At 39.7% G+C, this 13,862-nt stretch overlaps 1 protein-coding gene across 1 annotated transcript; it reads left to right on the plus strand.

Annotated features, from left to right (window-relative positions):
- Positions 1 to 401: 401 nt before the first annotated feature.
- Positions 402 to 4,942, plus strand: MRPS30 (mitochondrial ribosomal protein S30). The gene is made up of 5 exons (XM_071581340.1): positions 402 to 1,062; positions 1,283 to 1,428; positions 2,395 to 2,497; positions 2,927 to 3,103; positions 4,484 to 4,942. The coding sequence occupies exons 1-5, from the start codon at positions 423 to 425 to the stop codon at positions 4,750 to 4,752; spliced, it is 1,335 nt and encodes a 444-aa protein (XP_071437441.1). The 5' UTR covers positions 402 to 422; the 3' UTR covers positions 4,753 to 4,942.
- Positions 4,943 to 13,862: the final 8,920 nt, after the last annotated feature.

The following is a 13,862-nucleotide window of genomic DNA, read 5'->3' on the forward strand; positions in this document are numbered from 1 at the left end:
AAAGGACACGGCCTTAAGCTGCACCAGGGGAGGTGTTGACTGGACATTAGGAAGAATTTCTCCTAGGAATGCGAGAATGGACATTGGACGCTGCTACCTCACGAGTTGGCCCGACAGGATCCACTTCCCGCCCCGTGACCTGACGCCACCGCTTTCCGGCACTTCCGGCTCATCTCCCGCGGCGCGTCATGGGAATTGTAGTTTGCCGCGTTGCGCGGGCTCTGCTACCTCTGCTGCGCGTGCGCACAAGCCTCGCCGCGCCGCCGATGGGTGTCATCTGGTCACGTGACTGCCAAGGCCCCGCCGCTTCCTGCTACTTCAGCCCCCGCCCGGGGAGGAGCCGCTCGTCCATTGGCTGGCTGCCCCCCCCCACGTGGCTCCCAGCGGCCAATCGGCTGCCGCGGCTGCCAGACGCTGCCGACATGGCGGTGCTGCGGGCGCGGCGGCTGCTGCGGCCCGTGCGGCGATGGTTCTCTCAGGCCGAGCCCGCCGGGCCCGAGCCGCCCCCCGTGCCGCTCTACCCGCCCGTGGTGGCCTCCCTCACGGCTAAGAGCAAGGCGGCCCAGCAGCGGCGCCGGGAGCGCTTCAAGCAGCAGGTGCACGCGGCGGCCACGGTGGAGGAGAAGATGCGGCTGTACGGGAAGCTGCAGCGGCCCAAGTACATGGTATATCCCCAGACCTTCGCGCTCAACGCCGACCGCTGGTACCGCAGCTTCACCAACACCGTTTTCGTGCCGGGGATGGCCCCGAGAGCCGCGGCCGCGGCAGCGCCGGGAGCGGCGGCGGGAGCGGCGCCCGAGGCCGGAGGAGCCCCGGGAGCGGTGGCGGACACTGCGGCAACCACGGAGCCCGCGGCGGGAGCGGCGCCGCACCTGGATATGAGCGAGCTGCGCTCCCTCACCTGCGACGCCCTCCTGCAGGAGAGCTTCTACCAGAACAAGAAGCGGCCGTTCCTGTACCGCGACAAGGATCACACGCCCGGCCCCTTCCTCACGCAACTCGTTTCCACCCTCACTGCTTTCCTGTCCGGTCACAACCCGCTGCTGGCGGCCTCCTCTCTCGGTGCGGAGCCGGGCTGGCGGGAAGAGGACGTGGGAGCCCTGGGGCGGTGGGGTCAGTCCCAGCCGGCAGGAGTGTCTCTGGCTTGTTCAGACCATCTTTAGTAATTTGTCTTCATCGTTCTGTGTGGATTTTGGGCTTTGTGTTTGTCTGCAGCAAAAAAAGAATTGGGAGGGTTTCACATGCAAAGGTGCAGTCACCGTTTTTCTGTGCTCTGTTTTAGATCTAAAGCCTGAAGTTAACTATTACTGGCATCATGGTGAGGAAGTTGTTGTTCACGGACATCGAAAGGGTAGAGTTGATCCCGTGCGATTCCAGATTGATGATAAGCCACATCTCCAGATCCGTGTGCCAAAGCAGCTTCCTGAGGTGGGGATGTTTCCAATAGCAAGTGAATAACATATGTGTTCATTTTTTTTCCTGACAGCCACTGAAACCACGTATTTGCTTTTTAGATACTGAGACAATCTTCTGAACTCCAAGTTAGCCTTCTTTGGACATTAAATTGCATGTCATTACTTTTAATTAAATTGAGTTTTGACATCTTATGCTTGGAAATGAGGCAGGAATAAGAAATGTGTTGTAAAGCCTTCTCAGTGGAGGACAATAATATGCTCAGACTGCCAAAGAAAAGAATAGAATAAGAGAGAGCATATATAATCTTGAGTGTGAGCTCAGTTGCCTGTTGGTACTGCTTAACAGTTATTTTCTTGAATGCTCAGTTTCCTGGAAGTACATTCTGCTTCAGTATACTAGTACTTCTGGTGTGGATTTACACAGTGATAATTGTGCAGCTAGTATGGATCTGGTTGCCCTATTTCTACCTTCAGCGGAAAACTGGTGAGGTTTCTGTAAATACAGAATTGTTTATAACTTTGTTGCACGATTAGCTTATGTTGGTATTGTCAAATGCTAAAAACCTTTGCTTTTTGGAGGAACTATCTAGGAAATTAAAAATGTTGCATAGTGAAGAATACTGAATCTGCAAACTCACTCTGCCTGTTCAGGTTAGTTTATTGACTGCTGCTAGAGATGTTTTTGCTCTTTTTCTACAAAAAGCAGCTTCTGGGTTTGAAGATAATACCAACTGACACCTTTGTTAGCATCATTTCACATTGTTTTTTCTGTATTGCTGAAAAATCAAACTTTGATATGACTATGCTAGCACCCGTCACAAAACAAGAGGTTCTGTTGAAAAAAATGTATTTCAGTTAAGGTGTATGTAAGCAAGATTTGCGCTTTCTGTTGTCTGACCAGAAAGCGGCATATTGTGTGAGGCCTGATGTCAGAAAAGTAGCTTACATCATGGGTTTTCTTTCTTCTGCTGCCTTTCAGGTTGTACCCCTGGAGGCAGATCTGGGAGATGTTCCTGTTATTGATCACAAACCATCCAAACTGCCGTTGTTCAAAAAGCAGTACGAAAATAAGGTATTTATAGGTAAGAGTTTCTAATCGTGAAATGCTAACTACTTCTTTTTCATAAAAAAGAATCCACAAAACTACAAAAAACAAAAACAAACACCATCTTAAATGTTTCTTCTCCCATCGATTGAAAAAAGTGGTGCATTTTTATATATGACTATAGTCTATAAATATATGTAGTATATAAATACTTATTGAGATTTCAAATCAGTTAGGCAGTGGGGAGCAGCATCCTCCTGTTCATGTGGTACTGTGTGTTCAGATTTTTATATGTGAACTCTTCCCTTTTGGGAATAAGGTAACTCCTCCAATCTCAACATTTACACAGATCTACAGCAGAGGTTCAAATGTTACGTTGTTTAGAGTCTGATAGCGAATGTGTGTGTGTGTTCATAAGAAAAGAATGTTCTTTCTCTGGCTGATCTTTTAATTTTGGGAAACACAGGATCGAAGGTAGCAGATCCATGCTGTTATGGACATACCCAGTTTCATCTTATTCCTGATAGACTAAAACGGACGAGGCTTATAAAAGCACATCTTGAGGATCAGATTGAAGTTGTTTATAGATCAAATGGTATCGCAAGTCTCTTTGCCTGGACAGCGGCACAAGCAATGTATCAAGGTGAGGCAGTCAACTTCACAAATTCTTCCTGGTTTTAAATGCCTGTTGTAGAGTTCTTTAATCTATTTTTCCCCACCCTGTTTCTCATGCTTTTTCTTCTGAAGACCATATTTTAGGTAGGTCTTTACAGCTTTAATTGTACTAGTGAATGAAGCAGACCTTACAAAAGAGAGTTAGCTGGGACTTCATCTTTGAGTACTTTGATTCAGGGGGAATTTATTACAGAATATATAACACTAAGCCTGAGCAAAAATCTCAATCCTGCTTTCGCATACTCTCTCCACCGTAGTTACAGGGAAATGTGGTAGGTGTCAAGCAGCTCTGGAAACATAGCTGTGGAAAAGCCATGTTGCTTTAGCCCTTGTTTCAGTAGCTTCAATTCTATGAAACTACGGTGAGTGAAAAAAAGTGTCAGCAGCCTTTCTTTCGAATTTTATGACCACTTTTGTCTAAAAATCCCAGAAGATCTGGATGGACAGATCAGATCAGTCTTTTGCTTATTCTTATAAATACTGTCTAGTGCTAGTGTAAGATGCTTGATGGTTTGCTGTTTCCCTTGAGGAACAGCACATGTAAGAAAATCCTTTGACTGTGTTGTGGATTGCTAGTTCTGCATCAAAATTTTTATGTAACAGCATCTTAAAAAGCTTGACTTAACTTTGTGGACCTAAAATGTTGAACTGAAGTAAATCTTGGCTTCAAAGCTGGTTGCAGCTGTGTAAACACATCATGAGTTAAAAGTGCAGTATGATTAAAATCTATGACTTTTTTTTTAACAGTTTCTAACATTATTTGCTGCACGATACAAATTTCTTTAAGAATATCCCTGTATCTGCTAGTGTATAAATGTAATAAATGTATAAATATGTAAATATTTTAAAAATACTATTAAAGGTTGTTTGAAGCATGAATACTTACTAACATAATGTTCTTGCTCTGGGTGGTTACTATAGCCAGTTATGTTCATGGATACAGGTGCATACTAGTGTTGTGAATCAAATGTTCCCTGTCCCATGTGAAGCATGGAGTATTTGAAAGACATTTTCCCTCAGCTCATCTGCAGGACTTGGGATGCATTAGTTACTTAACTGATTTGGAAAAGTCACTTGACTGATCAAGTGATTTTTATCTGTTGATGAGAGGGAGCTGTGTATAAAATACAAGTATGCCCTGCTCTTGGACATAACCTGTACTGGTGGTTGTGTTTTGGTTAGTCTGTATGAAAAAAGCTTGAGTGCCTAAAGAAGACAGGACTTCTCCCCTGCTAAGCAGCTGCTGCAATTCCCAGTATTTTTCTGTAATTTAGTACTGGGGTTTAGGTGTGTGTACTGACAGAAATTTGAAGTCCTGTATAACTAGTGGTATTTGTTTATTTTGTAGGATTCTGGAGTGAAGCAGATGTGACCCGTCCTTTTGTATCACAGGCAGTAGTGACTGATGGAAAATACTTCGCTTTCTTTTGTTACCAGCTAAATACTTTAGCACTAACTGCAGAAACTATGAAAAATAACCCTCGAAAGAATATCTGTTGGGGTACAGACAGTAAACCACTGTATGATGTTGTGGAAGATGGTAATGTGAAAGGCTTTAATGATGAGGTTCTGCTTCATTTTGTTCATTTTCTACTAAACAGACCAAAAGAGTTGTAAATCACTAATAAATTATTCCTTTGGATGTGCCTGAACGTCATTAAAACTCCATGAAGTCTGAGCTACAGTGTACCTTCTTTTTAGTCAGGTATTAGTCTAGCAAACACTATACATATGTTACGTTATTTGGGCCTTATTTCTTTTTTTTAATATATCTACTGTACACTGACAAATAAATGTTTAGAATACCTTAATGTCTTTTTTTACTTACTCTTTAAAGCCTATTACACTAACAAGTAGTTTTAGCAGATCCAAAGGTTTATGTTGAACTGTCACAGCAAAGTATGAATTCATATGACGATCTGATAGTATCACTAAGTAACTACTGTCTTGATATTCATTACCACTGATAAATTTCTAATTTGGTCTGTAAAAGGAGTTCATTTTAAAGAGAAAGTGAGCTCAGAATAAAAAGTGTTTCTTAAAAATGAATGGTTGGTAATTAGTTGCATACTAAGGGAAATATTTAGATATGGAGCAGTAGTGTAAACATGATAAAACTTGCTTCCAAAGATTGTGTTATGAACATGCACACACATTTTTAAGCTGTCACCTCCAGAGCCACAGAGAGAACTCTCAAATGCATTTGGAGTCTACAGTTTTCCCTTTGGTCTTTGATTTCAGTTGTAGATACCCCGATGTTTTTATACCTGGTACTTGGATGCCTTATGGTGCTTTCAGTAAGCCACAGCTGAGCCCCAACCACAGTGAGGATCTCTGGTTCATAAGATACATCATAGAATCATAGTGTAATTTGGTTTGGAGGGGACCATTGAAGATCATTTAGTCCAGGCCTGCAATCAGCTGGACAACTTCAACTAAATCAGGATGCTCCGAGCCCTGTCCATCCTGACCTTGAATGTTTCCAGGAATGGGGCATCCATGTACCACCTCTCTGAGCAACCTTTTTCACTACCCTCGTTGCAAAAAAGCTTCTTTTGTATATCTAGCCTGAATCAAACCTGTTTTAGGTTAAAACCTTACCCCTTCATCTTTTATAACAGCCTCTGCTAAGATAAAAGGACTGTTTAGGAATACTTTACTTTAACAAAGTGTGTCTGGTTGTGAGGTAATTGAACATGCTTAGAATTTTATGTAGTTTCATCCACTGCAACTGACCCTTTTGGAATTTGCCAAAGTTCTTGTAAAGAGTCAAATAGTTTGCTTTTAAAGAGGGAGTGCTGAGTCATACGCGACTGATGTTAAAATACTGACCTGCAGAGTCTTCAGCAAGGACAATACCTTTCCTGCTGTAAACTGGCTTACAAAGTATTTTGCTGATGACAGATGAAATAGTTGTGGGTTCTTATTTGGCTGGTACTTTGCAATATTGGAAAGTATTGCCACTTTCTCCATCAGAAAGTGATAATCTGAGTAACTAAGATGTGCACTTGCATTGCTTAGTTTTTAAGAGAAGTAGGTAGTTCTTAAGGGCTCTTTTTGTCTTAACAATATTTGACTACTGCCAGTTTTCATAAGTGCTGATCCTGGCTTAAATAAGTGTTCCATGTAGAAACAGAAGATAAACTGCTGGGTAAACAGATATTTTTTGATGAGTTAATTTTCAAGATAAATTGATCTGACTTAAAAGGCTATTGTTGATGTTTGTTCTCTGGTGTGATAAAGGGATGATGCAAACTAAATGGAAGGATGTGAAAAAAACCCCAGGTGAGTATTCTGGCCCTATGACAATCTTCACAGTTAGTGCATTATGGTACCATCTTAAGCTTGAGACTCAAATTGTGCCCGTGAAAGCTGCCATGTAAAGTCAAAGAAAGTCCTGCTCCCAGGGTTTAACAGCCAGTCATTTTTCTATGATTCAGACTTTCAACTATACTGAGGATTCAGCTGTAGTAGTTCAAGTTCGGCGGTACCGTGGTGTAATGGTGAGCACTCTGGACTCTGATCACAAGGTCATGAGTTCGAGTCTCAGTGGAGACCGTACCGGGCAGTTAAATGCCTTCCTGCCATCCAATCCTGTCAGATCTCGGATGCTCAGCAGGGTCAGCCCCGGTTAGTACTGGGTGCTGTAGACAGTCCTGAGGATTTCACTGTCACTGTCCGAGCTCGCTCGGCCGTGGCCAATGGACCTCAGCACTTAAACGGTGGGGCCAGTTCTGCGCATGCTGTGCCTCACCTAAAAATCCACTGTGCAGGCTCGAAGGGCACACCCCCACCTGGGGGAGAGCCCTTCCCAAATCTTCGTTCGCGAAGTTTGGCCATACATACATACATACATAGTTCAAGTTCAAAGAACTTTTTTCTTTTGTGCAGCTTTCCTAATGATAGAAATGTCACTGTAGGTGTGTCACCTGTAGTAAAACCCAGAGCTGGGAGTGAGGGAAGAAAGCTTATCATGAGCTGGCACTTCAGTAATTGCAAAGTACCACCTTAGATTTCTCAGCTTTCTGCAGCAGGGGATACCCTGGAAAAACAGCGGGTGGCACTGTTTTACCTTCTCCTGAGGTAAAACCATAATGCACGTTGTTCTGCTTTTTTGTGACTACCTGTCAAAGTTGAGACATCATAATGTATGCAGCTTTCTACAGCAGTCATTCATCTCCAGGTTCAGGTTGGATGGGGTCTAGAGCAAGCTATTCTAGTGAACAGTGGCAGGTGGGTTGGAATTAAATGCTTTTAAGGTCCCTTCAAACCCAAACAATTTGATGATTTTGTGATCCTGCACTCACCTTTTTAGAATGCTTATGCTGCCTTACAGTGACAAAAATGAAAGAAAAGCTCTGATTTTGTTTGGGCTTTTTTTTTTCTTTAAATATTTTATATATACTAAATGTTTAGAAAATAGAAAGCTGAGAAGATGTAGTGTTCCTGTTCTTCAGCTTTGATTACCAGAAACCTCCCATGATTTTACTCCTTTGAGTCTTGTGGGAGTGTTATTGTTCAGCACTGCGTATTATTTAATTTGCTGTTTAAAAGAAATTAAAAGCAATTAAAAACCACAGTATGGAAGTCTCCAAGTTTGTATCCTTTTTCCTGTATTAATTTCTGCTTAGGCCTATTGGAGCATAACACCAGGGAACATAAGGTGGAATCTAAAAATAAGATTGGGTTTTACATAATGAGGCAAGAACTTTCTCTAGTACTGAAATATTTTGTTTTAGACTTTTATCACCTTCAAGTGGGTGACTGATCCATGAAATTCTATGTTGTTGTTTCATATTACAAGACTGCAAATGGTGACTTGGAATGGAATATTCAAGTGGAGAGAATGTAAGAAGACTGAAACTTATATCTGCACAGGCTCACGTTGCACCAAGTTGTTGGGTTAGATAGCTCTGTTTCCTTTCAGACAGAATAAATACTTTTAACATTTATAACCTTAACCTTGGTCATACAGAAGTCTCTCCTCATATTTCTGTACTCAGGGTTTTTGTCATTGAAGAAGACACACATTCATTTTATCTCAGATGCACATGAAGGTTTCCTGGGGCAAGAGCAACTCTTGGAGTCAGCTGCTGGTAAGAGTCAGTTGGGAGACATACTGACAGTATACCTTTGATGGAAACAGTGAAAGTGGTTTTCCAGTATAATATTAGAGAAGCCTCTCCTGTTCTGATTCTGGAACTCCTGGACCATGGAGGATGTTAGTAAATGGAAGCCAGTCATAGATACAGGGCTTGTGCTGCAGCCCTTCTCTAGTATCCTGACAAATTGTGTAAAGTTTACTTGGTAAATACACAGTAAAATAATTATTTAGAACTGAGTTTCTTGGAAGATCTGGCTGTCCCACATCTAGAAATGGACTAAGAATAATTATAATCTACAAGAAGTTAGTATATGGACACTACTAATACATTTAGTAATGCATGTTGTGATACAATGGGAGAAAGTTGTGAACCTCAATACATCCTCCTACAGAAGCATGAGTTTACGTATCTAATTCAGAATGAAGGAAGGCAGTCTAAAGTCTGCCATGCTATTCAGCCTGATAACTAACCAATTGGTTTTGATGCTGGAGTTTGAAGGTGTGAAGTTGTCAATTGTTTCCTTAGTTTTAAAGATAATCTGAATAGGCCACTTTACCACTGGTAACAGATGTTTTATGATGAGTTAATTTAGAACTATATAAAAAAATCCTTGAAGAAAGCAAAGAGACAGGAACACCTGACAAGCTTTTCTATGTCTTTGCAGGACTGAATGCTCTATAACTTATGCTGTTGGAAAGGTAAATAATTCTTCTGTTCATGTCAACAGCTTGTGGTGTCTGCTCAGCTGTATTGACGTATAAATATCTGCAGTAATTTTTAACCTCTCTATTGTACCTGCATAATTTGAAGGACTTGTCCTTAGCTAAAACATTCTGTGAGTGGGCGTTCATTATTTTTTCTTGACTTTTAATAGATATTTGAAGTCCAATTTATTGAACTAAATCTCCTACAGGATCTTCTCTGTGTTAGCTTTCTCATTTCTAGTAAGTGATGCTTGATTCCATTTCTTTAGTTGTATAGCAAGAAGAGTTCATCTTTAAAGGAAATCTTCCTTCTGTTTCTTTTTTTATGCTTTCAGCATAATTTGAAGGACTTGTCCTTAGCTAAAACATTGTACCTGCATAATTTGAAGGACTTGTCCTTAGCTAAAACATTCTGTGAGTGGGCGTTCATTATTTTTTCTTGACTTTTAATAGATATTTGAAGTCCAATTTATTGAACTAAATCTCCTACAGGATCTTCTCTGTGTTAGCTTTCTCATTTCTAGTAAGTGATGCTTGATTCCATTTCTTTAGTTGTATAGCAAGAAGAGTTCATCTTTAAAGGAAATCTTCCTTCTGTTTCTTTTTTTATGCTTTCAGCATTCCTTTAAACCAGTAATCAAGTCAGTATACTTTATTACTGCTCTCAAGGGACACAATATAGGATTGTTTTCACTGTTGGAAAGTGTAGCTTGTAACACAAGACTATCTGTACTGCAAATGTGCATGCTCTTGTCAGACAGATACGCCAGTGCAGGTTTACATTTCAACCTCAAATTTCAGCCTGTAAAGGCCTTTTGTTTGGTTGTTTTTTTTTAAACAGTTTCTGCACCAGCACATTTCTTTAGGTAGTTGGAGTTGATTAGGAGTTTGAATTTTAAAATTCAAATTCTGGGATTATTTACCCTGGAAAAAAGAAGACTCATGAGACATTTTATCAATGTATATAAATACCTGGTGGGAAGAAATGAAAAAGTTTTGGCTAGGCCTATTTCAGTTGTGTTTAGTGAGAGGGCAAGGGGAAATGGCGAGAAGCTGAAAACCAGGAAGTTCTATGTAGATTTTTTTTTCCATAATGACAATTGTACTCTGTAACAGGTTGCTTGAAGAGGGATGTGAATTTCCAGCCTTGGAAATACTCAACACTAGATGATCAGCGCTGGGCAACCTACTTTAGGTACCCTGTCATGAACAGGGTAAGTGATCTAGACAACAGGTGTCTTCCAACATTCTGCACTCTACAGTTCTGTGAAAATAAATCAGCTTGTAGATGAGACACTATAAATGTGTAGAAAGAAAGCATGTGTGGAGATTTGGGTAAATAGTGAGCAATGGCCTGAACCCTCTCTCTTCTGGTCTTTGTGTGGCCACCCATGTTTACGCATTAATTCAGTATAAGTGGTACTTGACACACAGCTGCAAATGGCTTAAGCACAACACCCTTATATTGCATATTCCTTTCTTGGCAGAATACTAACACCATGAATATGCTTAAGACTATACACTGAGTTGCCTTGTCTGCAAGTTTATCTTAAAGTGCATTTGTGTCTGCATTTCCTGTCCATACAGTAATTCCTTACATGTAACCTTTAACAAGCACGTGTCTTCCCCATTTCAGAAGCCAACATTAGGCAGTGGTAACTCAGTCCGTATTGTCTGTATAGAATTGTCATTGATTTAGACTGCGTAGAAGCATAGATAACAAATTCAAACATTTCCTGAAACTCCCAGTGATATCATTTAGAGTAGGAAACCCATCTTTCTGAAGGTATGTGATGTTTTACCTGTGTGATTAATGATCCCTTCTAATTCAGTTATGTCTAAGAAGCTCAGGTTAAATATTTTATTGTTGCTTTAAGAGGGCAGATATCAATTCTTTGGGAAATTCTGTGCAAGTACACAGACAGACCTTGCCATGAAAGCTTCTCAAGTTGATAAGGAAAGCACAGAATAGAGGGAACAGCAATGCCTGCTTCCAGGAGAAATTCTCCAAAAGCATAAAGATAAAATTGAGGTGTAGTTAAGAGTCAGACTTTTTGATAGGATAATAAGATCTAGGTTTGTTACTGTGTTTACACATAAGATTTGCTCTAGTAGATGACTTTTATAATATTGAAAGAAGTAACAAGCTGTACTTTTATGTTGTTTCTTATCTTGATTTGGGACTTGCTATTTTATTGGGTGATGATGATTATGATGATGATCATAATGACTCTTATTCTCATTTGTGACTAGATTTTTAAAAAAATTACTTATATATTTAATGTTTCCATAAGGTTTGTTCAGACTGGACAGTACATATTTTCTGAAGTGTGCTGCTTTTCCCTCTTGTAAGCATAGTATTTTATGCAGACCATGAGCTGAATTAGTACACAGCCAGCCTGGCATCAAAGAGATGCTAAACAAAATCAACATAATGTCTGTGTTTGGACAATTGCTCTCTCTGGTGATATACCTACTGGGCCTTTCTGAAAATGTCATATGTGCACCAAGAATTATGGCTTAAATAAATCAACTTTATTTTTGTTTCAAGCCATTGGATTGAATTTGTGGATGGCTGGAAGCAACTGGGATGAAGTTTAAATGTCAAGTGTGATGTTGCCATTTTACCTTCTGTGTTAAAAGATGTCTAGGAAAGGGCACAATGGGCTGAAACACCTCACTGAGTACTGCTTGAGCCAAATACTCTAAGAAAACTATTTGGGAAGACAGAAATCAAGTCTCCTAAAAGCAGACTTTGAGGTAAGTGAACTAAATTGAATTGTGCGTCTATAAACAGAAAGGTCTTTATAGGAGACAATAGATTATTTATTCTACCTAAAAATAATTACTTAGAAAAATATTAGCTAAAGGGATTAAGCTAATGCGAAGTGTGTTGCTCCACTGGTTAGGTATTAATATATTTAAATTGTATGAATCTTAAATAACCAAAATAAGGCATCTCTGGGCTAGGCCTGTCCTTACTAAAACTCATCACCAAACACGTACTACACACAGTAGGGAACAGATCAACTGAAAGAGGGCTCTCCTAGCAGACTTATTTGCTTGTTCAGGGGCAAGTAAGAGCACTTGGGTGATGTGAGTACAGGGGAGGGTTATGAGTGGCAAGGCTATAGTAAAGATGAAAAGTTTTGAGAAAGAAAGAAAAGAAGGGAAAGAAAGAAAGAAGTGAAAGGAAAGAAAAAGGAAAGAGAAAGAAAGAAAAGAAAAGAGAAAGAGAAGAGAAAGAAAAAAGAGAAGAGAAAGAAAAAAGAGAAAGAAAAGAGAAAGAAAGAAGAGAAAGAAAAAAGAGAAGAGAAAGAAAAAAGAGAAGAGAAAGAAAAAAGAGAAGAGAAAGAAAAAAGAGAAGAGAAAGAAAAAAGAGAAGAGAAAGAAAAAAGAGAAGAGAAAGAAAAGAGAAAGAAGAGAAAGAAAAAAGAGAAGAGAAAGAAAAAAGAAAGAAAAGAGAAAAAAAAGAGAAGAGAAAGATAAAAGAGAAGAGAAAGAAAAAAGAGAAAGAAAAAAGAGAAGAGAAAGAAAAAAGAGAAAGAAAAAGAGAAGAGAAAGAAAAAAGAGAAGAGAAAGAAAAAAGAGAAGAGAAAGAAAAAAGAGAAAGAAAAAAGAGAAGAGAAAGAAAAAAGAGAAGAGAAAGAAAAAAGAGAAAGAAAAAGAGAAGAGAAAGAAAAAAGAGAAAGAAAAAAGAGAAAGAAAAAAGAGAAGAGAAAGAAAAAAGAGAAAGAAAAAGAGAAGAGAAAGAAAAAAGAGAAGAGAAAGAAAAAAGAGAAAGAAAAAGAGAAGAGAAAGAAAAAAGAGAAGAGAAAGAAAAAGAGAAAGAAAAAAGAGAAGAGAAAGAAAAAAGAGAAAGAAAAAAGAGAAAGAAAAAGAGAAGAGAAAGAAAAAAGAGAAAGAAAAAGAGAAAGAAAAAAGAGAAGAGAAAGAAAAAAGAGAAAGAAAAAAGAGAAAGAAAAAGAGAAGAGAAAGAAAAAAGAGAAGAGAAAGAAAAAAGAGAAGAGAAAGAAAAAAGAGAAAGAAAAGAGAGAAAAAAGAGAAGAGAAAGAAAAAAGAGAAAGAAAAGAGAGAAAAAAGAGAAGGAAAAGAGAAAGAAAAAAGAGAAGAGAAAGACAAAAGAGAGATAAAAGAGAAAGAAAAAAGAGAAGAGAAAGAAAAAAGAGAAGAGAAAGAAAAAAGAAAGCAAGAAAGGGAGGGAGGAAGGGAGAAAGAAAGGAAAAAAGGAAAGGAAGAAAGAAAGGGGATTTTTCCACCCTGGAGCTTTCCACCCTCAGACTTTCCAGCCTTCAGGAGCCTCCCTGACTCTTGACAGTCTTCCCTCTTGAGGTTGTACACTCTATTTCTCCCAGTCTCCTTCTGGGCAGACCCTTTTGGTAGCCTCAGAGCTACACATGCTCCATTTTAGCTCAGGTTAAATAACCAGGGCAGCAGCCTTACCTGTGAATCCCAGCAGAAGTCAACTCAGTCTCAGAAATCCTGCAATGGACCTTTGCATTGCCTTTCTGTTCTTTTAAGATATTTTAAAGTTTAGATGGGTAGATATGGTTGCTAAAGCAGATGTAAGAAATATTCAATAGAAAATGGAGACTTACCTAATGAAAGAACTTTGACTAAAGCATAGTTGTTATATGTAGTAGTTTCACCCTCTTTGGAATCACAGGAGGGAGAGATCCCTCTGAAAAATAATTCAGTCCTCCTGAGAGTTAATGTCTCTGCCACTGCTGATTCAAAAATAGTAGTGATACTTTCAGTCTCTCTCTTTCTTTCACTTATAGTAGGTTTGATTCTTTCTTTACTATGGATCTGAGTTTGTTGGAAGTGTTCTGTAAAGCTTAAAATATGGTAGTGGGGGGAACAGATGTTCTATGGGTCCTTCTGAGCTGGGTATCCCAGTCACTGCAGGAAGACTGGA

Source organism: Pithys albifrons, chromosome Z (genome assembly GCF_047495875.1).
Source record: "Pithys albifrons albifrons isolate INPA30051 chromosome Z, PitAlb_v1, whole genome shotgun sequence".
In the NCBI taxonomy this organism is placed as follows: Eukaryota; Metazoa; Chordata; class Aves; order Passeriformes; family Thamnophilidae; genus Pithys; species Pithys albifrons.

Bases quoted from the DNA above. Each gene is read 5' to 3' on its own strand.
- MRPS30 (XM_071581340.1), top strand. From the start codon at position 423: ATGGCGGTGCTGCGGGCGCGGCGGCTGCTGCGGCCCGTGCGGCGATGG. The intron at 1,063-1,282 runs GTGCGGAGCCGG...GCTCTGTTTTAG, and splicing joins GCTGGCGGCCTCCTCTCTCG to ATCTAAAGCCTGAAGTTAAC. The intron at 1,429-2,394 runs GTGGGGATGTTT...GCTGCCTTTCAG, and splicing joins TGCCAAAGCAGCTTCCTGAG to GTTGTACCCCTGGAGGCAGA.